Source organism: Scardinius erythrophthalmus (assembly GCF_964197995.2).
Source record: "Scardinius erythrophthalmus genome assembly, chromosome: 1".
Taxonomy (NCBI): Eukaryota; Metazoa; Chordata; class Actinopteri; order Cypriniformes; family Leuciscidae; genus Scardinius; species Scardinius erythrophthalmus.
This window is the reverse complement of record NC_138221.1, coordinates 58,884,457-58,908,040: the sequence shown is the minus strand read 5'-3', so window position 1 is coordinate 58,908,040 and position 23,584 is coordinate 58,884,457. Positions and strand designations below refer to the sequence as shown.

At 38.1% G+C, this 23,584-nt stretch overlaps 3 protein-coding genes across 12 annotated transcripts in view; 2 read left to right on the top strand and 1 right to left on the bottom strand.

The window, feature by feature from the left end:
* The window catches only part of hgs (hepatocyte growth factor-regulated tyrosine kinase substrate), a 25,073-nt gene extending 15,604 nt beyond the window's left edge, over window positions 1–9,469 (top strand). For all 10 annotated transcript variants that reach the window (XM_081387134.1, XM_081387131.1, XM_081387129.1 and 7 more), the window contains 7 exons: window positions 1,798–1,970; window positions 2,042–2,182; window positions 4,006–4,183; window positions 4,295–4,428; window positions 6,257–6,352; window positions 6,475–6,561; window positions 7,450–9,469. In XM_081387134.1, the coding sequence (XP_081243260.1) occupies window positions 1,798–1,970; window positions 2,042–2,182; window positions 4,006–4,183; window positions 4,295–4,428; window positions 6,257–6,352; window positions 6,475–6,561; window positions 7,450–7,545 (905 nt within the window). In that variant the 3' untranslated portion in view covers window positions 7,546–9,469. The remainder of the gene's footprint in view (window positions 1–1,797; window positions 1,971–2,041; window positions 2,183–4,005; window positions 4,184–4,294; window positions 4,429–6,256; window positions 6,353–6,474; window positions 6,562–7,449) is intronic.
* Window positions 9,301–18,031, bottom strand: LOC308703576 (methyltransferase-like 26 B). Its single transcript, XM_081387214.1, has 8 exons — window positions 17,711–18,031; window positions 15,010–15,117; window positions 13,734–13,936; window positions 12,325–12,487; window positions 11,612–11,671; window positions 11,419–11,486; window positions 11,195–11,273; window positions 9,301–9,624 (listed from the first exon to the last, which is right to left on the bottom strand). Exons 3-8 carry the CDS (start codon window positions 13,931–13,933, stop codon window positions 9,577–9,579), a joined length of 618 nt encoding a protein of 205 aa, XP_081243340.1. The 5' UTR covers window positions 13,934–13,936; window positions 15,010–15,117; window positions 17,711–18,031; the 3' UTR covers window positions 9,301–9,576.
* Window positions 16,456–23,584, top strand: mrpl12 (mitochondrial ribosomal protein L12). Its single transcript, XM_081387230.1, has 5 exons — window positions 16,456–16,646; window positions 18,911–19,103; window positions 20,099–20,170; window positions 21,118–21,255; window positions 23,119–23,584. The coding sequence occupies exons 1-5, from the start codon at window positions 16,585–16,587 to the stop codon at window positions 23,233–23,235; spliced, it is 582 nt and encodes a 193-aa protein (XP_081243356.1). The 5' UTR covers window positions 16,456–16,584; the 3' UTR covers window positions 23,236–23,584.

Genomic DNA, 23,584 nt, shown 5'->3' with positions numbered 1-23,584 from the left:
ATAAAGCTGCCTCTCAAACAGCTCGCTAGAGCCAAAGTGGTTCTTGCGTGGCTTATTGCGCTTAAATGGTCTAATACATACAAAATTATGCCAAAATGCCCATCTTGCCAAATATTGAGGTGAACATAGTTTTGGAACATAAATAGTTGAGAGAAAACACATGCTGTGTAACAGTATGTTGGATCTTTTTGTTTTGTTTTGTAAATGTAGTTCAATGACTCAAATAAAGCCTCCCTGTGCTGTGTGTAAGCTATTACAACAAAAATTACCCAAATTATCAAAAAATTATGGGATAATAACAAATTATTTGTATGGCAGTATATATGGCAGCTTTCCCCATGGTATAAAAAATGGTATCGAATATCAATATTTTTCAAGATATCTTTTCGAAGTTGGAAATTCCAGTATTGTGACAACACTAATAGGTATTTTATTTGTTTGGTTGGTAGGTGGGTTCATTGATAAACATTACTTTAAAAAGGTTTTAAATGAACTCCTTTTTTAGATTACAATTAACTAATTGTTTTTTTTAGTTGTCAGTATCCATGATACATAATGCACTAACTGATGTCAACTAATTATATGGAATATTTAAATATTTTACATATTTACTAAAATAATTAGAAATAAATTTGAAAATTAAACCATTTAAGTAATGATCAAAACAAATGTTTTATTATTATATCTTCAAGCTGTTTTTTTTGTTAGAAACTTGCACTGTAGATATCTTTTTCAAAATGACACAAAATGAGCTTTTACTAGTGTATTGTAGCTTGGTGGTTTGGTGATTTTAAAGAATCGTCTCAGGGTGAATTCTATGGAAGCTTGTTTCCGCCACAAAATAAAAAAAAATAAAAGATAATTGCGACTTTTTATCTCACAATTGCGAGTTTACATCTCGCAATTCTGACTTTATTTCGAATTGCGAGATATAAAGTCAGAATTGTGTGTTTTAAAGTCGCAATTGCGTGTTATAAAGTCAGAATTCTGAGATATAAAGTCAGAATTGCGAGATATAAAGTCAGAATTGCGTGAAATAAAGTCACAATTGCGTGTTATAAAGTCAGAATTCTGACTTTTTTTCTCGCAATTGCGACTTTATATCACGCAATTCTGACTTTATATCTCAGAATTCTGACTTTATATCACGCAATTCTGACTTTATATCTCAGAATTCTGACTTTATATCACGCAATTGGGAGATATAAAGTCAGAATTGCATGATATAAATTCGCAATTGCGTGTTATAAAGTCAGAATTCTGAGATATAAACTATTCTGAGGTAAAAAAAAAAAAAAAAGTCCGTCTTTTTTTTCCCCTTAGAATTGGACTTTATATCTCACAATTCTGAGAAAAGATGTCAGAATTGCGAGATATAAACTCGCAATTATGTGTTATAAAGTCAGAATTGCGTGATATAAAGTCAGAATTCTGAGATATAAAGTCAGAATTGCGTGATATAAAGTCGCAATTGCGAGAAAAAAAGTCAGAATTCTGACTTTATAAGACGCAATTCTGACTTTATATCTCAGAATTCTGACTTTATATCTCGCAATTCTGACTTTATTTCTCCGAATTCTGACTTTATTTCACGCAATTCTGACTTTATTTCACGCAATTCTGACTTTATATCTCGCAATTCTGAGAAATAAAGTCAGAATTGCGAGATGTAAACTCGCAATTGTGAGATAAAAAGTCGCAATTATCTTTTATTTTTTTTATTTTGTGGCGGAAACAAGCTTCCATAGAATTCTAAGGTCTTGAGATGCTGAATGTTGTCTTCTCTCTCTCTGTCAGTGTACTATGAGGGTCTTCAGGACAAGCTGGCGCAGGTGCGTGATGCGCGGGCGGCACTGAACGCTCTGCGAGAGGAGCACCGGGAGAAGCTGCGACGGGCTGCCGAGGAGGCTGAGAGACAGAGACAAATCCAGCTCGCCCAGAAACTGGAGATCATGAGGCAGAAGAAACAGGCAAGTTGCTTTTCTGATCACCGTTGAATCACCTGACGAGGCGGGAAACTGACTGCGATTGGTTGCTGCAGGAGTATCTGGAGATGCAAAGGCAGCTGGCGATTCAGCGCCTGCAGGAGCAAGAGAAGGAGAGACAGATGCGCCTGGAGCAGCAGAAACACACCATTCAGATGAGAGCACAGATGCCTGCCTTCTCTCTGCCTTACTCACAGGTGCGCACTGCTGCGTCCACACTTTTGACACAGTCAGCCTGCCGTAGTGTGCAGAGGAATTAATCAGTCATGATATAATATAAGTTAACAAGTAAATGCATAATTTGTATATCTTTGTAGATATCTGAAAGTTTGCTCTTACTGAGGATTGAATTTGAGTTGCTTGAAGAGCTGGCCAATATTAAAGGGATACTTCACCTCTGGGAAGATGAATGTGTATTTAAAATAGGTCATTTAAGTAGAAGAAATGTGGAGAAATTTTTGAATTTGGAGCTTTCTAGACTGAGAAAAGCCAGAAAATGTATTTTTGGCTTATGTGGATGAAAGACAACAACTCCCAGAATGCACTTGCTTCGCTGCCTTAGGAGGCCACGCCTACCGGTTAGAGAGCACAGTTGAAAACAACAAGGCTAGCCTAAGTAAGTGATGAGTTTGCCAGGGATTTAGAGACCCAAAATGTCCGGGATTCGGCTTTTGCGTTCTACAGTCGCCATTCATCATGTTTACTGTGGCGAGCAGGACGAGGCTGACGGCCGCGGGAGAACGGCGCGAGGCCGGTGGCTTCATTACTGAGACGCGCCGGGTCTCGCATCTCTCACGGAGGAGCGGGAATTTTCTTAGCAATGTTAAAACGCACATCAACCAACCAATCACTTGTTTAGCGTTCATGTAAACACTACAGTCAGATTCACCGATCGGAATTAATTCAGTTAGATTGAAACGAGAGGTGTGCATGTAAACAATGAATGGCGACCGCAGAACGCAAAAGCCGAATCCCGGACATTTTTAACAGTCTCGCCCGCCGGACAAGTCCGGGAAAAGGAAGATGGTAACCCCTACTTACTCAGCTTTCTCCTATTATTCAGCTTTCTCCACAGAACAAGAGCATGCTAGCTTAGCTTCCAAAGAAAGACGGCTGATACTGTGTACATTCTGTGAGTGAGATCCCACCCTGTATGGGCGGGTTGAAAACATGCGGAACAACGCCATCTACTGGCTGTAGTCTTTAGCCTCTGGACAGAAAATCCTCCGATGACGCAAAATGACGATTTTTGCGTCATCGGAGGATTTTTTCCAGACAAAAAATACATAAATCTCTCCTCTCAGGGGGATATGAGGGGGGAAAGCATGGTAATTCGAAAATACTACAGGTTTTCTACTAATACAAAGCTTAATGCTAAATCCTGAAGTAACCCTTTAAAAGCAGTATATTTTGACATTTTTGACAATTTAATATCTCTAATAATAGATATATTTTGAAATGTCTTGTAAAAAGTAAAATAATAATGGGTCAATATACACCAATCCTTAGTTTCAAAATTTGTTTTTGTCTTGCCCTGATTCACTACGGTAAGCCTCTTATAAGTGTTTATAATATTAAGTTAAAATCACTAAATTAAAAATGATGATAAATCAAAACAAAAGCACTAATGGTAACTTGTAGGAGGAATGCAAACATTCACTCATCTGAACATAGCAATTATTACATTTTATACCCTATTACAAAAGTCCCTTTACAATTGCAGCTTTCGTAAAAGTACAGTTGTGTGTATTACATGTAGAATTATAAACCTGCATTTAACCTCCAATGAGTATTTTAGAAAATATCGGAGCTAGTGCTCTGTCACCCCTGCTTCAGTCTTTAAAGTTTAACGGAGACCCGTTTGCTGTCAGGACAATCCTTTCTGCGAAATGGAAATAATCACTTGACTTAAAATGCACAGACACAATTAATTCATAATCAGATTCTTAGGTGATCATTGTGATCCTCACTGATTTATCGATTAGTTGTTGTAGCCTTGTTTGTAATGTTCTGTTTGCAGATGCAGTCGCTGCCTCCTAACGTTGCCGGAGGGGTGGGGTATCCCCCCGCTGGCCCTCCCAGTTATCCAGGCACGTTCAGTCCTGCTGGTTCAGTGGAGGGGTCGCCCATGCATGGAGTCTACATGAACCAGCCCGGACAGACGTCTGCTGGTGGCCCGTACCAGGCCATGCCTGCAGGTCACCCAAACATCCTCTACCTTTTGTTAATGATTCAACTAGATAAGCTTCTAATGTGGTACAATTATTTTTTCAAATTTATTAATAGATTCTCTACCCACTGTTTTTTAGATCCCAACATGGTGAACGCTTACATGTATCAGCCTGCTGGCACCAGCGGACAGCCAGTCGCCCCTGGACAAGCCCCTCCCACAACCACCCCTGCCTACACTAACTACCAGCCCACACCCACGCAGGGCTACCAGGTCAGGACATCCCATTCAGAATCAAAGCCTTACATTTACCTAATATGGGGTTAAAAACACTGATTTTATACGATTCTCACTTCAGTGAACTGATATTGATTCTTAAATGCCAATTATCAATCTTTTATTCTGTTGTTTACAGTTGATGTGTGAACAAAACTTTACTAAACACTATTTGTAACGCACACCCCATCCAAATACGTTTTGTGGTTTGTCACTTTTGAAATGAAACAGTCATAGTTTTCAATTAATATGAATTTTATTTGGAAATTCAAACAATAAGTGCTGTTTTGGCGCTCTTAATGTGATCGCTGTGGCATCTCAGTTCAAGCACCACGTGAGCTGATCATCTCTTCTGCTTTAGTATTAGCCGCTTTCCGACCAAGTAGTTCTAGGAACTTAGTTCTAGGAACTGTCCACTTCTAAACAGTTCTAAGAACTGCTCTCCCCCAAACTCGGTTTTGCTGTTTGCGTTCGCACTGGCCAAGTGGCCATAGGAACTGGTAGGAGGGGTAAGGGAGTGACGCAAGCACGGTGACTTTTATTTTGACGGCGCAACAGACCTTTATTTTGGCGGCGCTGAGAACGCCAGAGCAAACAATGCTCGCATTCTCTGTGTTTATTAGTTAGTGATCTGTCTAACAGTACTGTTTAACATGTTATTAGATAGAACTGTTATAGAAAGTAGACAGTATATGAAAAAAGGTTATTAGCCTACATAATCATGTTTGGCTTGGCCCCCTCAAAGTTGCGTTGGATTTTCTCTTCAGCATAAAGGTTTAGAGACCCATCTATCACTGTTTTCCATGTTTGTATAGTTAGTTTATGGAGTAAATATATAGGCTATAATCTTTGTGTTTACATTATAGCTGTTTTAAAAATGGCGGGTGCTGGTGTTCCACATGCGTTCGGTCAATCAGCGTACACTAACGTCACGGATAGTTCCTATAGTGCTGGTTTAGACCCTACTCTGAAGTAGGACCTAAATTAGTTCCTACAAATGGAGTTCCTAGAACTAAAATCGTTCCTAGTCGGCGTGTTCGCACCGCAGGAACATCCGGGTACTTTAGTCAATAGTTCTAGAAACTGTGAAAAGGTTCCTCCGGTCGGAAAGCGGCTATTGTTACAGTACAAAATAAACATGAATGAATGAACGTCAGAAGGTATATTGAAAGATACAGTACAACTTACTGAAATGTATCATGTCACATGCAATTGTTCAATGAGTGTTTACAGAAAGATAAAACCACTTGTAAAGTCACGTAATGTTACATTTACCTCAGAAAAGCCATTCACTGTCCATAAACTAGATAGTTAGCTGGAAAAATGACCTCTAGAGAAGAGCGTTTTTATAAATAAATGCATTTTGTCATATTTTTACGTAAGCTGTTCTTCAATATTAAATGTAAGTTTGAATAAATCGGTGATAAACATGTTTAAATGTTTATTTCAAAAACTAATTGGTGTAGAAACATTTATGTCATTAAAAGATTATTATCACAACTTTATTTTAAAAACTGCCTTGTGTAATTTAAATGTATTCATGTCCGTTGTTATTTTAACCTCTAAATATTATAGTAATGTACCAACTGACACGGCGTTCCCCATATAGTTAACGGTGTTAGTTGAAAGATATTTTTGACGTACTGTACCTGATATATACTGTATATCCAAATGAATTGATAAAGAATTGAATTGAATCAATATCAGAATTGAATGGAATTGCAAGCTTAATCGAAATCGAGTTATGAAAAGTATGTCTATTCCCAGCCCTAACAAAACACAATGTTTAATGTTGGGCATGAATGTTTTCATGTTGTTTCTCTAGAACGTGGTGTCCCAAGCTCAGAGTTTGCCCCCTATGTCCCAGGCTCCCCCCACCAATGGTATTGCCTACATGGGCTACCAGCCATACAACATGCAGGTATGCTTTACTATATCAGAGCACATTCGTGGCTTGCATTAAACCTGTATGTCTCAGATCTCATGTCCTTCTCATAAACCATACAGGATGTAAAGTTTGATTGCTGTTGCATTCTGTTGCAGAATATGATGAACGCTCTTCCAGGACAAGACCCCAACATGCCCCCCCAACAGCCCTACATGCCTGGGCAGCAGCCTATGTACCAGCAGGTCAGAAGTTTTATGGATAAATATTTCGTTGTGTGGAATAGCATACTCGCATACTACTCTCTTAACATTTTGACAGTGTATTTTTTTACACATCCTAGACATGTTATACCTTACGGTAGTGTTGTCAAAGTCATTACTGAAATTTTTTTACTGAAAATGTGATGATACCATTATTTCCCTCTAGCATTTTGAGCGCTGTTGAATGGATTTCTTAAACACCTCTGATTGGCCATTGCGATCACACACTCAACATATGTCTCTGATTGGCCACTGCATTCACACGCTCAAAATATATGTCTCTGATTGGCCATCCAGAGACACGCTCAGCATATATGTCTCTGATTGGCCTTTGAGTTCATGCGCTCAACATATATGTCTGATTGGCCATTGTGTTCACGCACTCAAAATATATGTCTCTGATTGGCCATTCAGAGACACGCTCAACATATGTCTCTGATTGGCCATTGCGTTCACACGCTCAACATATGTATCTGATTGGCTACAATGATCAACGCTTCAAATACATGTTGTCTTCACCGAGCGCTTCACAGAGACACATGGGCGCGTTTGAAAGCAGGTGTCTATCAGCAGATCCGTCTATCAGTGAATATATTAGGGATCCGCTGATAGACACCTGCTTTCCAACGCTCCCGTGTGTATCTGTGTAAGCGCTCTGTGAAGAGCGTAAAGATGTCATTGTTGATCATTGTAGCCAATCAGAGACATATATGTTGAGTGTGTGAACACAATGGCCAACCAGAGGTGTTTAAGAATCTATTCAACAGTGCTCAAAATGCTAGAGGGAAATGCTGATATTGTCACATTTAAAACATTTCAGTACCAAAATGATCAGTATACACTCAACTGTTTGTTGATGTTTTTGAACAGATGGCTCCCCCTGGTGGTCCGCAGCAGCAGTCCCAACAGCAGCACCCGCAGGCTCCTCCGGGCAGTGCAGAGGCTCAGCTCATTTCATTCGACTGATCGCTCATCATATGCCTTCACCCACCAGATCCAGCACACTACATCCAACCCTCCTGCACCCTGCCGGTTCTGGGGTCATTATCCTCCACCTGCTCTCGCTTCACAAGTGTTGAAGGTGTACAGATACAGTAAAAGCATCTGGCTGTCTGAGTCCCTCTCCCTTCCCTGTCTCTTTAAATGGAGGAGGAGAGGCTACAGACAGAGCTGGTGGGGAACCTTTGTCTCTCAGCTGGATGAATCTCACAAAACTCAATGTCTGGGTCACATTTTACACCCAAAACAAAAGAACCCCTCCCCATAAAGAAAACCAAGCCCTTTTGGGGTATTTGGGGGTGTATTTAATTGTCATGAAAATAATGCATAAAATTCTTAATGGTCCTAAATTAAAAAAGGCTGCTTTATTGTTTATGGAAGCCCATTTCCACCACATAAGATGCTCATGCTTTGGATAAATCATAATTATGACATGAAAATTTTAATTATGTGATACTAAGTCATAATTGTGAGATTAAAATTCACAAATTTAATGTTAAAATTTTGTTGAAATGTTGAAAATCAAAATGATGAGACAACGTATTGTAAATATGACTATACGCATTTAGCAATTTAGAGTTTATCTCAGTTTCTCTATCATCTCAAATTTCAATATTATGGGTCATAATTAGGTTAGAAATTATGATGCTAAAAAGTTATAATTGTGACAATCTTTTTACATAAATTGAGACTTTTTATCATAATTATGACAATTTCTCGATCACATTTTAAAAATCATTTATTTTGAATCATAATTGAGTTAAGTTGTAATTAGAATGTTAAAAAGTTAATTGACAAATTTAATTTGACTTTTTACATCAAAATTGTATCTCATAATTATGATTTAGTATCTCATAATTTTAAATGTCATAATTATGATTTACCAAAGCATGATTCATTTTTTCTCATGTAGCAGAAGTGAGCTTCCATAAAGCCGTGATCTGGACATGTTTGTGAGATTCACCATACAGCTAACTTTCCTCTCTAGATTTTTTCAAATGTAGTTTTTCCTAATAAAAACGAGCTTATGCGAAGTTAGTCATTCGTACTATAGAGAAAGAAACACGGTTTGATTTAAAAAAAGACGACATAACCATCCTTTGTCTCATATTTTCTTAAAATGTGTTTGCATGAGTGAATATGTAACAGCCATTTGTTTTCTTAAATTTCGAGACTTGCTGGCTTTAGCAGAGGTCGCTGAGGCGTCACACACCATTTTCCAGCACCGCTCTGCTCTAAAAAGATCATGTGACACTCCCGTGCTGGTTTCTGTGTCTGCAGTTCTAGAAATATTTCAGAAACTCTTGAGTTTAGGATCAGTGTTGTGGAATCCTTGCTAATGATTCGTGCGGTAGATGGTGCACACATTGGCTTCTGTCATATAATTAACAGCCAATGAGATGTCAACTTTACTGCCATTTGCATATCACCAATGGAATAGATCCAGATAAACGGGCTGGTGTTTCCAAGTACTGCATGTGAGTTTGCCAGACGTCTTTGCTCGATGTGGATCAGCCAGGGGTTCAGAACCAGACGAATCAGTCGATCTCAAAAGCCGCAGTTTCATTACCAATTAATCGCAGTGTAGAATTGAGCATCAATGGCAGACAAAGGAAGTCTATTTTTAACAGTGGTTATGGATGGTTTTGAAGAGAGATGGACAGCTTTTGGATGATTTGAACGGTGCATGTTTGTAACAAACACACACAACCGGTGACTTCTGTAACCCATTTAATATCATCTTTGTTCCATACTGATCCGCCTCATCTTAAAAAAGTAATTTTAAAATCATATTTAATAAATATCTTGTTCTTTTATTGGTCATACATTAGTGGAAATGTTTCTTTTCTTGTCTCTGAAAGTATGTGCACAATAAAACAATGTAAATCTGTCCGGTTTGTGTGTTTTACAGTACTGTTAGAATGTGAAAATAATGTGAAACTGAGTTCACTGATGGGAAGTGGCTGTTTTATCCCGTTTTCTGAATGAATGGATTTGCTACAGTCTTCTGAAGACAAGGCATTTGTTGCTCTCAGGCATCTCAATCTGTTGAATAATTAAGCAAATGACAGGTTATTAATATTCCGTCTGGAACAGGAATCAGTGAATCGCATGACACCTGTCAAGAACGCCCTTCTCATGTTTCTAATATCACCATGATGAGAAATTATATTTAGCTTAAAGTCCCCCTGTAGTAAATAATTTCATCCCTTAAAACTCATCTTTGATCACCAAAATGACAAATTTAAATGTTTTTTCCTTGGAAAAAAAGAAAAATCTGTCATGCCTTAAGATAGTTTGAACGTAACTCTACACCCTTGCCTCATTTAGTCATGCGGTTCTATGAATATGGAAATATTCCCCGCCTCCACTCACTCACACCAGCTCAGAGATCCACCACAGACATATAAACAACATTAAAAGCTTGATTTAAGGGGGACTTTAAGTATGAATGAAAAAAAATGAAGCATGTATTTAAGACTATTAAAGGGTAACTAAACCCCTGGTCAGAGCTTGACTCCACCCACTGGCAATATTTGAAAAATGCTGGAAAAGTAGGCAGAGCCCAGTGGAGAGGGGGCGTGCATCTGAGACGTATCTCTCTGTAGGTAAGGGCGTGGTTAGCTGGTACCCTCTGACATCAGAGTGTACCACAACTTCCAATAGGAAAATTCAACTGCAGTAGCCACTGTTCAACCTGAAGAGGACAGCACTCAGACGTTTTTACACCATATTTTGTAAAATTAAAACACTTTAAACACAAATGTCAAAAAAATTACTTGAATCAGTGAACAGCACTAATAAAGCCCCAATCTTACAGAGCATTAACTAAAAAAAGTTGGTTTAGGGTTTAGTTACCCTTTAAGATTTAGTGTGTTGTGACATTATTTTCATCATAATTTAGCAAATAAAACCCTCCAACCCCTAAATCCTCATTACAGTTTAACACCGACATGAAAAAAAATGTGTATGTTATGTTAGTATTATATTGCAATGTGAATAATAAAAGAAAACCATCACTGAGAATGAGGATTACAGAAAAAAAAAAAAACATTCAAATGCATTATGATTATTAAAATTATTGGAGAAATTTGCTTAATTGTTGTATGGTTCAAAATCAAAATGGCGTCGTCTTTTTGACTTTAGGTTCAGTTCATTATTTGGTTTCTTGTTTGTACTAGAATAGGTTAACATGCTTTAATGTTCACATACTGTACATTTTTGCAACACCTTTATTCCCAGATAGTCTGAAACTCTGATTTCTAGGAAGCCCCGCCTTCTGAAAAGCCCATAGTGTTCTGATTGGCCAGAAGACCCAGTGTGTTGCGATTGGCCAAAAACATCAAGCGTTTGTCAGAAATGTAACTCCCCTCTCCATAATCGTTAGCTTCAACTTCCAAGGCTTCAGAAGCAATTGCAAACATGAACGATTAATAAAGTCATTGGTTTTTCAGATTCGGGAAAATGTCCCTTTCTTGTAGACTATGAGCTTTGTCACTGTGCAGATCTTATACATGTACAAGCATACACTTTACAAAAGAAAAGATAAGGAAAACATTAAAAAGCATCATACGACCCCTTTAAGGCTTCAAAAATGAGATTGAGCGTCCCTCACCATTCGTTCCATCCTCATCCCATTGCTGAAGGCCAGCTGTCGGAGCACGTCGATGTCTGGAAGACCCCACTCCGGATTCCTGATGACAGTAGGTGTAAAACAGGGGAAGGTTTGTAAGCAGTGCACCTGAAACACCTGTCTGCATATTTCATCTAATACCTCGCTAAATAGGCTACTGAATCTTGAAATAAAGAGGCAAAAGGAGTCTGGGTGTGAAAACCCACATCTGGCGTAACGTCTGGTCCAGGTGTTCATTGCAGATGGGAGTGATGGTGCCATTGATCGCGTACGGCTGAGAGACATTCATTACACAATGTTATGATGTTTATACTGAGATTTGTCTTGTATTAAAAGTGATTATAACTAAGTTGTTTATCAAACATAATTGGACAACATGTAGAAATGAGATAAACTCACTCCGTAAGTCATTAGAAGGCCGTTCTGTTTCAGTATCTGCCCAGATCCTTTAAACACACCCTGTGGATTACATTAATGTCACCATGAAATCAAATTTGACAGTTCTTGTTTTTTTTTAAGGAATATTGCAGTATTTATGAATGATTTATCCACATATTGATTTATTTTTTAAATGAATGTGCCTCGTAATCTTTAAACAAAAGCAACAATTCTTCTCTGAAGACGTGTTTACCGGGGCAACCTGTCACTCACATGAGATCAGCCAATAGCAAACCACAACCATCCAATCAATTCCCCATGGACAACATAAAGTCTACACTTGTTTGAGAAGACGTAGCCTAAGCAATAAGGAACGAGAGGTTGTGCTGTATCGTGAATAAGTCACGGCTGAAGGGGGTTGTTTTAGGCACGATCGAACCGTTTTATTAAACCGTTACCACACAATACAAATATTAAAGCCCAAAAATATGTACCAGCATCCAGAGTTCTCACGAGAGCACAAGTTGAATTTGCTCAGCGAGTTACTCTGGGGTCGAGTAATGATGCTCATTAAATATGCCCCTCGATCTGAGCTGCACCAATCACATCGGGTTATCTGATATAGGCGGGCCAGAGGCGAGCTAAACAGATGACGACAGCGCTGTGAATTATGTAGGCTATACCCGTGTAAAAGCAGATGAGTGTGTGTACTGTATATGTGTGTGTCATCATACCTCTGCAGTGCTGAAGGGGCTGTACTGGAGCAGGTTGATCGCTATGATAATGTCACAGGAGCTTCGTGGCAGTCCTGCCCATTTCTCCCAGGGTTCACTGGCATCCAGATGCACCGGCTCCAGTGCTGTTTTTACTTTAGTGGCCTCAATGTAAGCTCTGATACTGCAGCAGAGTAACGTTACGCTCAAAACCCAGATCATTCCATAATACACACTTGAAAATAAAGGCTCCAAAACTGGATTTCCACAGTGGTGTCATAGATAGAAATACATTTTTGGTTCCTCAAAAACCTTTCAGTGAACTATTTTTTTTCTCAGAGGAACATTTTAAAGTCCCCCTGTGGTGAAAATCCAGCTTTTAATGTTGTTTAAATGTCTATGTGGTTCACTTTAAGACAAACCATGTGTATATTCATAAGTCAACATCATTGCTGAATATTTTCTCCTTAAAGGAGAACTCGGCAACTCTAGCGAACTCTAGTCACTTCTTCGCTGATTTTCCCTTTTGTTGTCGCATGTTTTTCCCACGAGCTCCCCCTACAGCTGTGGGGGGGCGTATATTTCACAACACGGTCGTAAACAACTTGCGGCGGCCTCCTCCCCATCTCTACCGCTGCTCATGTGCGTTTGTTTTGATCGGAGAAAGCCAACTGAATCGTGTGGAGCTTTGTCTAACGAGGTGGGTAATCTGGTAATACATCATTCATGCGTGTGTGTTTACGTTGAATTGCCGTAAAGCGATTCGTGTTTCGCGCTCGTTCTCGTTCTCGCTTCTCACGAGACTTCCAATTTCTATTTTGCCGGGACGGTAGTCCCCAAGTTGCAAGGTTGGTTTTCCGCCTGGGAACGCTGGGGGGAGCGGGGAAAGTCACCAATATCACCAGAACAGGTTGTTTAACCATACAAATGATTTCTAGACAGTTTTATTAAGTTAAAAAAGTTACCAAGTTCTCCTTTAAAACTGCAGTGAACCAAAGACAGTCTCAAAAACACGGTTTGAAATCGCTGGTGTTTCTGACGTCACAAACTACCTTGTAACCAATCAGGTCAACGTGTGATCGTCAACCAGTGGATCTCTGAGCTGGAGTGAGTGAGTGGAGGCGGGGCTAATTTCCATATCCATATAACCACGTATACTAAACGAGGCAAGGGTGTAGAGTTATGTTCAAGCTCTTTTAAGGCATTAAGAATTTTTTCAGAGGAAAAAAAGTTTAAATATGTAATTTTTATGATGAGGTTTAAGGGATGAAATTATTGACTACAGGGGGACTTCCATTATAAAGAACCTTTTGTGGAATGGAAATATTCATGGAACCATAAATGCCAATAAAGAACCTTTATTTTTACGAGTGTATATAAGAGTTATGACATTTATAATAGCACAGTAACAGAGACAGCAGCCCGTGTACCTGTTTCGGGATTCCTCCTTGATGTCTGACGGCTGCCATGTGACAAAGGGCATTTCTTGAGCGAAGTGCACCACATGCTGGCCCGTGCCGGATCCTAACTCAAGGCCGAACAGCTCACGATGAGACTGATCCTCCAGAATCTCCCACAGTACCGACAGCAAGCTGTCCTGACTCCGCTCGGCCGCCGGCGAGAGCAGCATGATCTGCAGCAGAAGGGAATATTAAACATATACTTAATATACTTAAACATATTTTTTATAGGTGGTAGAATGACGCCATTGCCCCAAGGCTGTGGCGATAAATACAGACCAGTTTGCAAAATCACCACAAAGGCGCAAAGGGATGTTTGGCACCATTGATAAGGCTTTCATTTGTAAATGAAGATTAAAGTCATCATGAAATCAAAATGGCCGATTCTTATTTATTTATTTTTATTATAAATGATTTACCCATGCACATTTCTTTTTAAATTCATGTGTCCTCATAATCTTTAATCAAAATAACCTTCTCTTCTCTGATGATGTGTTTACTGACGTGAGGACGGGGCAACATGTCAATCACATGAGATCCACCAATAGCAAACCACAACCATCCAATCAATTCCCCATGGACAATATCAAGCCCCGCCCTTCATTTGTTCTTGTCCGAGAAGCCGTTTCACTCACACGTCACAATAGGGAAGAAAACACTATAGCAATTTCCGTTTCATGCTGACTTTAAAGTAATGGAAAAAATACTACTACTAATAATAATATATCATTATAACATTGAATCTCGATTTATCATAGGTAGCTAAGATTCCAGCAACTGCTACAGTGAAATATTACAGTGACCGCAGTGCTTGAATTTGCTCATTTTTTGTAGTCTGTATTTTAAGTTACTACACATTATGCCATAAAATAAAAATGATAGAGGTGGATTACTCTAAATTGGGACATTATGTGACAACCTAGTTTTCTAATACATGGATATATTTTCACATGCGTGAAATCACATTATTTAATGTCACAAATAAAACGTGTTATAATTAATCGATGCATTTCGACAAGTTACGCACTTTGATATTCATTATCTGTCATTTTTTGACACATCTTTTCCATATAGCCCTACACATGACATGCCAAAATATAGGCTAATTTCCATGAATTTAAAAATTGTTGGCCACTTTTAATTAAATCGTTCCTTCGTTGTTTTTTGGTAAAACTAAGAACATTGTAGCTTGTATTTGTAGGAACAGAACTCAGAGACACATGATAAAGATGTTGTTGATACTCACGCTGTGCTGTAGTTCAGTCGGAGCAGTGGAAGAGCTCAGTGGTGGACAGCAGATTGATCAGGAGATTACACGGGTAAGAAGCTTCTGTCTGCTCCTCCCCTTTAAGATCTGTATAACCAAACGCCTCAACATTTATACAATAAGGAAATAAACGGAGAATGCAAATAACATTTATAGCCAACCTTTAAATAGCCTAACCTTTTTGTTGAGCTAGATTCCATCAAATTCCATCATTAGTTAATTCTTTGTTTTTATAGGTTAATCCATCTCAATTTGATTTCCGAATGTTTGCCTATGAATTGGTACTTTAAAACTATAGTTTCTTGTTATTAATAATTTTTTTATTTTACTTATATAAGCATTCATGGTGGACATTTTGGTCACATCAAGATAGCCTGAGCTCCTTGAAACAAAAACTGACACATATGCACTTTACATGTACACATATATTTTGCACATTCTTGCTCCTTAAACGTAGAACTTAGTCCAAATAGAATGATCAAGATCATTAAAAGTTTCACTTAAAATGTCAGTTTATAATGGGAAGGATTTGAGTCTCAGTCATATATATATATATATATATATATATATATATATATATATATATATATATATATATATATATATATATATATATATATATATATTTTTTTTTAGCGAGCATCTTAGTGTGACATAGCCTACATGCAGAATAGTTCTGAATTTTTATTTTAATATTATATTATTATTTTTTTTTTAATGCATTTTTTAACATGTCTCCTCCTTGATTATCTGGTGGATGAAATTGTCACATAGCCCTAAATGGCGTCTATGCTAACTTTCAACCAATCAAATCAATGAATCAATCATTATATTTATTTATGGTTTATAGTTAACAGTAAATAAAGTTAACATTAAATAAAATTAGATACGAATTGTGAGTGGCATAAATAGGCTATTATTTCAAGGATTTGTTTTAGAAACCTTTATCTACCCTAATTTGTGTATGCATCAATTTAGAGAGATATTAATAACCCACGTCTGTAGGTTTTTATCACGGTATTTATTTATTTTATATTTCTTGCCCATTGTTTACAGATTCATTAAAGTCATTTAATTAAAGGGATAGTTCACCCCAAAACGAAAATTCTGTCATCGTTAACTCACATTGTTCTAAACCTGTTTGTGTTTCTTATTTTGAAAAATGTCAGTTACCAAACAGCTGCTGCTCCATTGACTTCCATAGTAGGAAAAGAAAATACTATGGAACTCAATGCGGACCAAAAACAGTTTGGTAACCAACATTCTTCAACATATCTCTTGTTCAACAAAACAAAGAAACGCATACAGGTTTAGAACAACTTGAGGGTGAGTAAATGAGGACAGAATTGTCATTTTTGGCTGAACTCTCCCTTTATGAAGGTTTTGTGAAAGGAGGGTTTTAAATAAAGTTTACCCCTCCGTCGCAATGCATTGTGGGTAGGTCAGGAAGCGCCGGTGGAGGACGCCATGTGCTTCAGCTAGAGGAGGACCGACAGTCAGTCAGTCTCAGTCACACACTCACACACACTGTTCGGTCGTTCACGGAATCGGGTCATGATGTATTGCAGCAGACACTGCGTCCGGATCGCGCTGCGGGCCGCGGCAAACACACACCGGTAAGATCCAGAGACTCAACTAAACCCCCTGCAACCCTCAAGGGCAGAGGACTGACACATACTACAAGCATCGCTGTCAATAAAACACACACACAGATCTTATTAATATAACTGTGTGATGTGCTAGCATGAGCTGCATCTTTATTATTCTGCGTCAGATCTGATGCATTCATCGCTGACCGTCAGAAGTGAGGGAGTGTAGTTTAATTCATGCACTGCATTGATGTTGCATCTGATAACTAAACAAGAATGACCCCAACGTGTAAGGTCACGTGACTTCTGTTAATCAATCACAAGTGTACAAGTTCCTCTTATGCATGTCTAGTAGTGGTCATTCAACCGATATAGAGAGAGCAGAGCATGGACATCTGGGCTTTGTCTGTTCATTTACAGCTGGAAGCTGTTTTGAAATGATTGAAACACAGTTGTGATGTAAAATGTATATTTTTTCTATTATGTTCTGTTACTGGGTCTGTAGTCAAATGCAAGTAAATGTATGTGACATTGACCGTGGGAACTGCTCTGTCCTAAAGGTCAGCAGTGGGTACACTAGCACCCTTAAGCTAAGTAACCATTAATAATAGTAGATACAAAACCTTACTGAGGTTTCGCTTGAGGGGTTTTATGCCACACTTTCTTTCATTGATGCTCTCGATCCTCAAAAATCATGGTCATCATTGCTGTGCTCACTGCTCACTGGTAATATATTGTGTAATAAAAAATGCAAAACATTTTCACTAGTTGTCCCAGACTTTTGGATCCCGCTGTATATTTATAATGCAATTCAATGAAAACAGATGTTGAGTTTCAATTATACAATATTTACTGAATCATAAAATAATTTTTGAAAACCAAAATTGTGTATCCTTTATAGTAGTAAAAAATGTAGGCCTGTATTATCTATAATATAGCCTACATAAAGTTTCTGAAAGAGTCTCTTTTGCGCATCAGAAATGCAGTAAAAACAGTCATATTGTCAAATATTATTACATTTTAAAATAATTGTTTTCTACTTTAAAGGGTTAGTTCACCCAAAAATGAAAATTCTGTCAGTAATTACTCACCCTCATGTTGTTCCAACCATGTAAGTCTTTCGTTCATCTTCGGAACACAAATTAAGATATTTTTGATGAAATCTGACATAATTTTGACTCCTCCATAGGCTTCCAGTGTGACCGAAACTCACCGGCCCAGAATAGTTATTAAAACATCGTTAATATAGTCCAAGTAACTACAGTGGCACTACATTAAGTTTATCATGCGACGAGAATACTTTTTGTGCGCAAAAACAAACAAAAATAACGACTTTATTCCACTTTTCATTTCCTTCTCTCTGGGCCTCGTAGTGTTTTTGCGCTGCGCGTCTGTGTTGCACGTCATCACGCAACACACACATGACCGGCGTCGGCCAATAGTGAGCCTACGTGGTGACGTGTAACACAGACGCGCTACGCATTGTGCGCAAAAAGACTACGCGAACCAACTAGAGGCCCAGAGAGAAGGAAATGAAAAGTGGAATAAAGTCGTTATTTTTATTTGTTTTTGCGCACAGAAAGTATTCTCGTCGCTTGATATACTTAAGATTGAGCCACTGGAGTCACTTGGACTATATTAACGATCTCTTTAATAACTTTTCTGGGCCAGCAAGTTTCGGTCACCTAGCAGCCTATGGAGGAGTGAAACATGGCTCAGATTTCATCAAAAATATCTTAATTTGTGTTCCGAAGATGAACGAAGGTCTTACGCGGTTGGAACAACATGAGGGTGAGTAATTACTGACAGAATTTTAATTTTTGGGTGAACTAACCCTTTAATATATTTTAAAATGTAATGTATTCCTGTGATCAGAGCTGGATTTTCAGCATCATTACTCCAGTCTTCAGTGTCACATGATCCTTCAGAAATCATTATAATTTGATGATTTGATGCTCAAAAGACATTTCTGATTATTATCAGTGTTAAAAACAGTTGTGCTGTGCAATATTTTAGTGGAAACCGTGATACATTTTTTTTTTTTTCAGGATTCTTTGAATTGAAAGTTCAAAAGAACAGATTAATATGAAGCAGGCTTGTTAAATGATGTCTTTCTTTTGAAAATAATATTGACCCAAACTTCTGAATGGTAAAATCATGCTAATCACTAGTAAAGACATTATTTGGAGTAATAACTCAGCCACACATTGATTTTTTTGCTAATAGATGCTCAATATGGTGTTGCTGCTTTATACGCTCATGATTGTTGTGTGAATGGACACGTTTCACAGACACAAGCTACAGACGACAGCGCTGTGTGCCCTGCGAACGCTCAAGACCAGTCCTGTCAGTGCGTCTGGTGCCATTACAACACCTCCTCTGGATGGGGCACCCAAGCAATACTCGCCCAAAATCCAACAGCTCGTCAGTGACATCGCCAACCTCACGCTCATAGAAGTGTCCGACCTCAACGAGTTACTAAAGGTACAGCGCACTGTGTGTGTGTGTGTGTGTGTGTGTGTGTGTGTGTGTGTGTGTGAAATAAAATACAGTAGAAATCTATTTAAAAATAGCCAAATTATGTTTCCCACTAAATGAACAGAAGGATAAGTGATATTTAATCATTTTAATTCATATACACAGTCATATTTTTATATCGTGACACACAACAATACACATTGTTTGCCTACATTTATTTTAACTGGGAATACTGTGAACGTTTTTCAGTGATGATACAAAAAGTAGTGCGCTTAATTGTACTGGATGTGCACTTTATTTTCACAAACTTTCTTGTAGATATTATTATAATATTAATGAAAAAGGCCACTTGAGTGCACTTAAAAAGAGCACACTTTCATGACTGTTCATTAACATACTTGAACCTTTAAAAATGCACATTGTAAATAATGTCTAATTAAAAGTACATTTTAAATCATTATTTGTAATAATATTTTGTCGTGTTTCAAAGATGCACTTATTTTGATATGTTGAATAACATACTAAAGCAAATGTAATATACTTGATTATAATTTTAACTATACAGGGTTATTCAGTTTAACTGAATTGAAATGTTGTCATTACAAAGATATTTAAATACTGGCACGTTTCCACATAAATTACATTGAAGTATAATTCAGTTTACCATAAATGCTTGTCGGAACATTCAGCAGTATATGTGATTTCTGTAGTAAGTATTTTTTTAATGTAAAGTATATGGGCTGTTTGAACTGATTCACAGAAAAGAATCAAAGTTTTAACTCTTTAATAATTGCGAGACAAGAAGCAATTGCAAAATTAGTTTTATTAGAGACATCATCTTTTGTAGACTTAGTTGTCAAATAAAATTCTTCACTATATTCATGATGTTGCTGAATTTAAAATCACCTGCAAAATCATTGTGAATATTGACTCGATTGCCCGGCTGTAATCTTATTCTTAAGCTGAAAACACTGACGTATATGTATTTTTGTCCCCATCAGAAAACACTGAACATTCAGGATGTTGGAATGATGGCAATGGGCTCAATGGCAGCAATGCCTTCTGCAGCTGAGGTAAAGATATACTCCCATGTCCTGCGAATTTATATTTTCTTTTTGTGTGTGAGTGGAGTCAACTGTAGCATACAGTTTTTTTGATAAGCTATAGACCTTATTCAGAGCAGCGCCATGCCAGTGTTTGCCGTGGCAAACTTGCCGTGTTTCCAATGGCATCCGCTGTAAAAAGCTGTATAAAGCTCCTTGATTACTTACAATTTTCCACAGCTTATATTGTCGGGAGTTTTTTGTCAACTGAAATGTCATGGAAAGATGTTTTCCAGTGTTTCATGAGCAGAACAATCCAAAAACACATTAACTAACAGTACAGCCCATTGAAGAGAGGCATGTCTGTCCCTCACAGCCTCGCTTTCATTTCCATTAAAAATCAAACATGGCGCTACTGTGAATAAGGTCTATTATCTAACATTAAATTAACCTAGCCTGGACAGAAGGTAGTTTTAAATGCATGAAATGACAACATGGAGAATGGGGTTTATCTTCAGAGGTTTTGACTTTCTCTGTTTTATGATTTTAAATGTCATTAAAAATAAGTGTAATACCCAGAAAAAAATGATTAGCTGTGTGCCACATTTGTTGTGCAATTGTTAATATTTTAAAATTTCACTCCCTATTACCCTTTTTTTTTTTTTTTTTTTGGTTTTGTTTCTTATTTGTAAATTATGTGTTCATGTAATCTTAACCATTACTGCTTTTGCACAAATCAAGGTTTTAAGCTGCATTTAGATGCATCCCAATTTTTGGTAAAATGGTTGCACAAATGTTTAAACCTCTTAGAAAATGTATAAAAGAGAAAACCTCTCATATTTTTACTGACCATTTGTTGAAAAGGAACTCCATTTTAAGAGTTTAAAATCATATTTTGTCCTTCTTGTGGAAAAAGTGCCATGTAACAGTTTTGTTAGTGAGTTTTTCCCCCTCTAATGTTTTAACTGAATTTGCAGGCGGTAGAGGAGGACGCGGCACCTGCAAAGAAAGAGAAAACACATTTTACAGTCAAACTGACAGAACTAAAGGCGGCTGATAAAGTCAAACTGATTAAAGAAGTGAAGAACTGCATGGAGGGAATAAATCTTGTACAGGTACGGTGTTTTTACATGAACTCACAGTTGAATGACATGGGAATGTTTTTTTTATAGGCCACTGTGGCAGAAAAAATTTAATATCTTTAAGTCTCTTATTGGCGCACATCAGTCTAGTCAAAAGTATTCGCAGTGACCAATTTTGTTCCCAAAGTTTGCTACTTCAGTTGTTGGAGTGTTGATGCACATTGTTTCTAGATTATTGTGCAGAGTGATCGAATGCATTCGCAAAAGCTTAATTGGCCCAAATAAATAAATTACCACTAAAACCCAAATTTCACTGTTTTTTGCCCCGGTACAAAATGACCAGCTAACATCATTTCACTATTCATATTAGCACATGGGAAAGTGTGAACAAGTACTAGTCAGGTAATATCACTGTCATTTTGATTAGATTATAAGAGCAGACCGATTGCTGTAAAACGAGGGAAGTGCGTCCAATCATTGTGTTCTTGTGTTAGCAATGGTAACCTCCCAAAAAAAGAAGTGCAACCATCATCACTTTGCATCAAAACGGCCTCACATGCAAGGAAATAGTCACAAAGAATATTGTACCTGAAAGAAGCGTTTACCAGATCACCAGAACTTCATCGAGAGTGGTTCAACTGCAGTGAAGAAGGCTTCAGGACGTCCCACAGTGTCCCGGACTGCCTCCCCTTGAGGAGTCGGCTCTGGAATCGTGTCGCCACCAGTGCAGAGCTGCTCAATATTGGCAGCAGGGTTAGTGTGAGTGCAAGACTTTGGGAAAATGACCTGGTGTCAAGAAGGGCACCAAAGAAGCCTGAACTTCTGCAGGAAGTATAAGGATTGGACAGCAGAAGACTGGTGCAAAGTTATTCTCTCTGAAGAAGCCCCGTTCCCACTGTTTGGGACATCTGGAGAAGAAAAGGTGAACGCTACCATGAGTCCTGTGTCGTGCCACACTTCTGCCCAAAAACACTGCCAGGAATAAAGAATGGTATCAAAACGTCCCGCAAGAACAACTGGGTCATTCCTTGTCAACTCAACCAGAGGTCCTCGGCTAAAAATTTAGATTTTGATATTTTTTTTCTGGTGAAAGAAATGCATAAATGAAGAAGAAAGCCAAAATATTACATTTCATGAGTGTATATTTAGTGAGTAATTCACTGTTTTCTAGAGGGGGTCAAAATGAAAATTTTCACCTGAGATTTGGAGCCAAATTACATGGGGTAAAAACCTGAGCCGGGGAAGTTTCTGAAATTTGGTTGCTTTTGACAATGAATGACTTTTAGCGATCCAGGAGCAAAGAGTGATGATGAAATGACTTGGAGATCATTACATTGAAAGTTTGGATCCGTGTCCAGGCAACTGTCCGGATCTTAATCCCATAGAGAACCTGCGGTCAGTCCTCAAAAGACGAGTGCACAAGCAGAAGCCCACAAATTGTGATAAACAATATGACAATTTGCTCTTCCATATGTAAAAGCACTTAGAGTACTTAAATGTAACGAATTATTATTATTATTATTATAAACTATATTTGCCTTCAGTCAGGATTTGGCCCAGAAACTGATATCCAGTATGCAATCGCGTACAGAGTCAATCGCAAGGTTATGAAGAAGGGTCATTGCTACATATATTGACACTTCGCATTTATTGAATGTATTTTTGCAAATGAAAGCCTTTAAAACTTATGAAACGTATCTACATATACTGAAGCAGCATACGGAATCCATGCCACTGTCAATATTCTTTGTCCATGGCTCTGGTGTGTGTTTTTAATATGTGAAAAGGTTTCAGACAGCAATGCATTTCACTAGATTCTGCAACCCATTAATGAGATTTAGGGCTTGGATCATGATGTAATGTCCTTCATTACTGTTTTTTCTCTCCCAATCACAGGCTAAGAAGCTTGTGGAGTCCCTACCTCAGGAGATCCGGGTTAACGTGTTTAAAGACGAGGCAGAGAAGCTGAAAGCAGCACTTGAAGCAGCAGGAGGCACTGTGGTGCTGGAGTGAATATCTGCGCTGGCTCTTTACTTCTTCAGTCGTTACCTGTCAGTCATTGTTTTGTTTGTTTTTTATATATAAAAAAAGATTAAAGGAATTTGAAGAAAACAAATAATGCCTTTAAAATGACCACTTGGTCCACAAGAGACTGGATGGTGAACTCTGACTGAACTCTGACAGGCTCTGAGCCTGCAAACACACCACCCCGTCAATGACTCGTCCATTTGTCGTTTAGCTACACACGTGCTGTCCTGGGCTGGTCTGTCTCTCTGAAGCTGTGTCTCTCAGGAAACTGAGCTGCCCTGACAAAGGGATGTGATGGCTGTTTCTTGTGGTTAAATAAACATGTTATACTGTA

Excerpts from the sequence above, each read along its gene's own strand:
- LOC308703576 (XM_081387214.1), bottom strand. The coding sequence starts at position 13,933 with ATGCTGCTCTCGCCGGCGGCCGAGCGGAGTCAGGACAGCTTGCTGTCG. Across the intron at positions 12,488-13,733 it reads AAGGAGGAATCCCGAAACAG|TATCAGAGCTTACATTGAGG; the intron begins GTACACGGGCTG and ends ACTCTGCTGCAG. Across the intron at positions 11,487-11,611 it reads GCCTTCTAATGACTTACGGA|CCGTACGCGATCAATGGCAC; the intron begins GTGAGTTTATCT and ends AATGTCTCTCAG.
- mrpl12 (XM_081387230.1), top strand. The coding sequence starts at position 16,585 with ATGATGTATTGCAGCAGACACTGCGTCCGGATCGCGCTGCGGGCCGCG. Across the intron at positions 19,104-20,098 it reads ACCTCAACGAGTTACTAAAG|AAAACACTGAACATTCAGGA; the intron begins GTACAGCGCACT and ends TGTCCCCATCAG. Across the intron at positions 20,171-21,117 it reads CAATGCCTTCTGCAGCTGAG|GCGGTAGAGGAGGACGCGGC; the intron begins GTAAAGATATAC and ends CTGAATTTGCAG.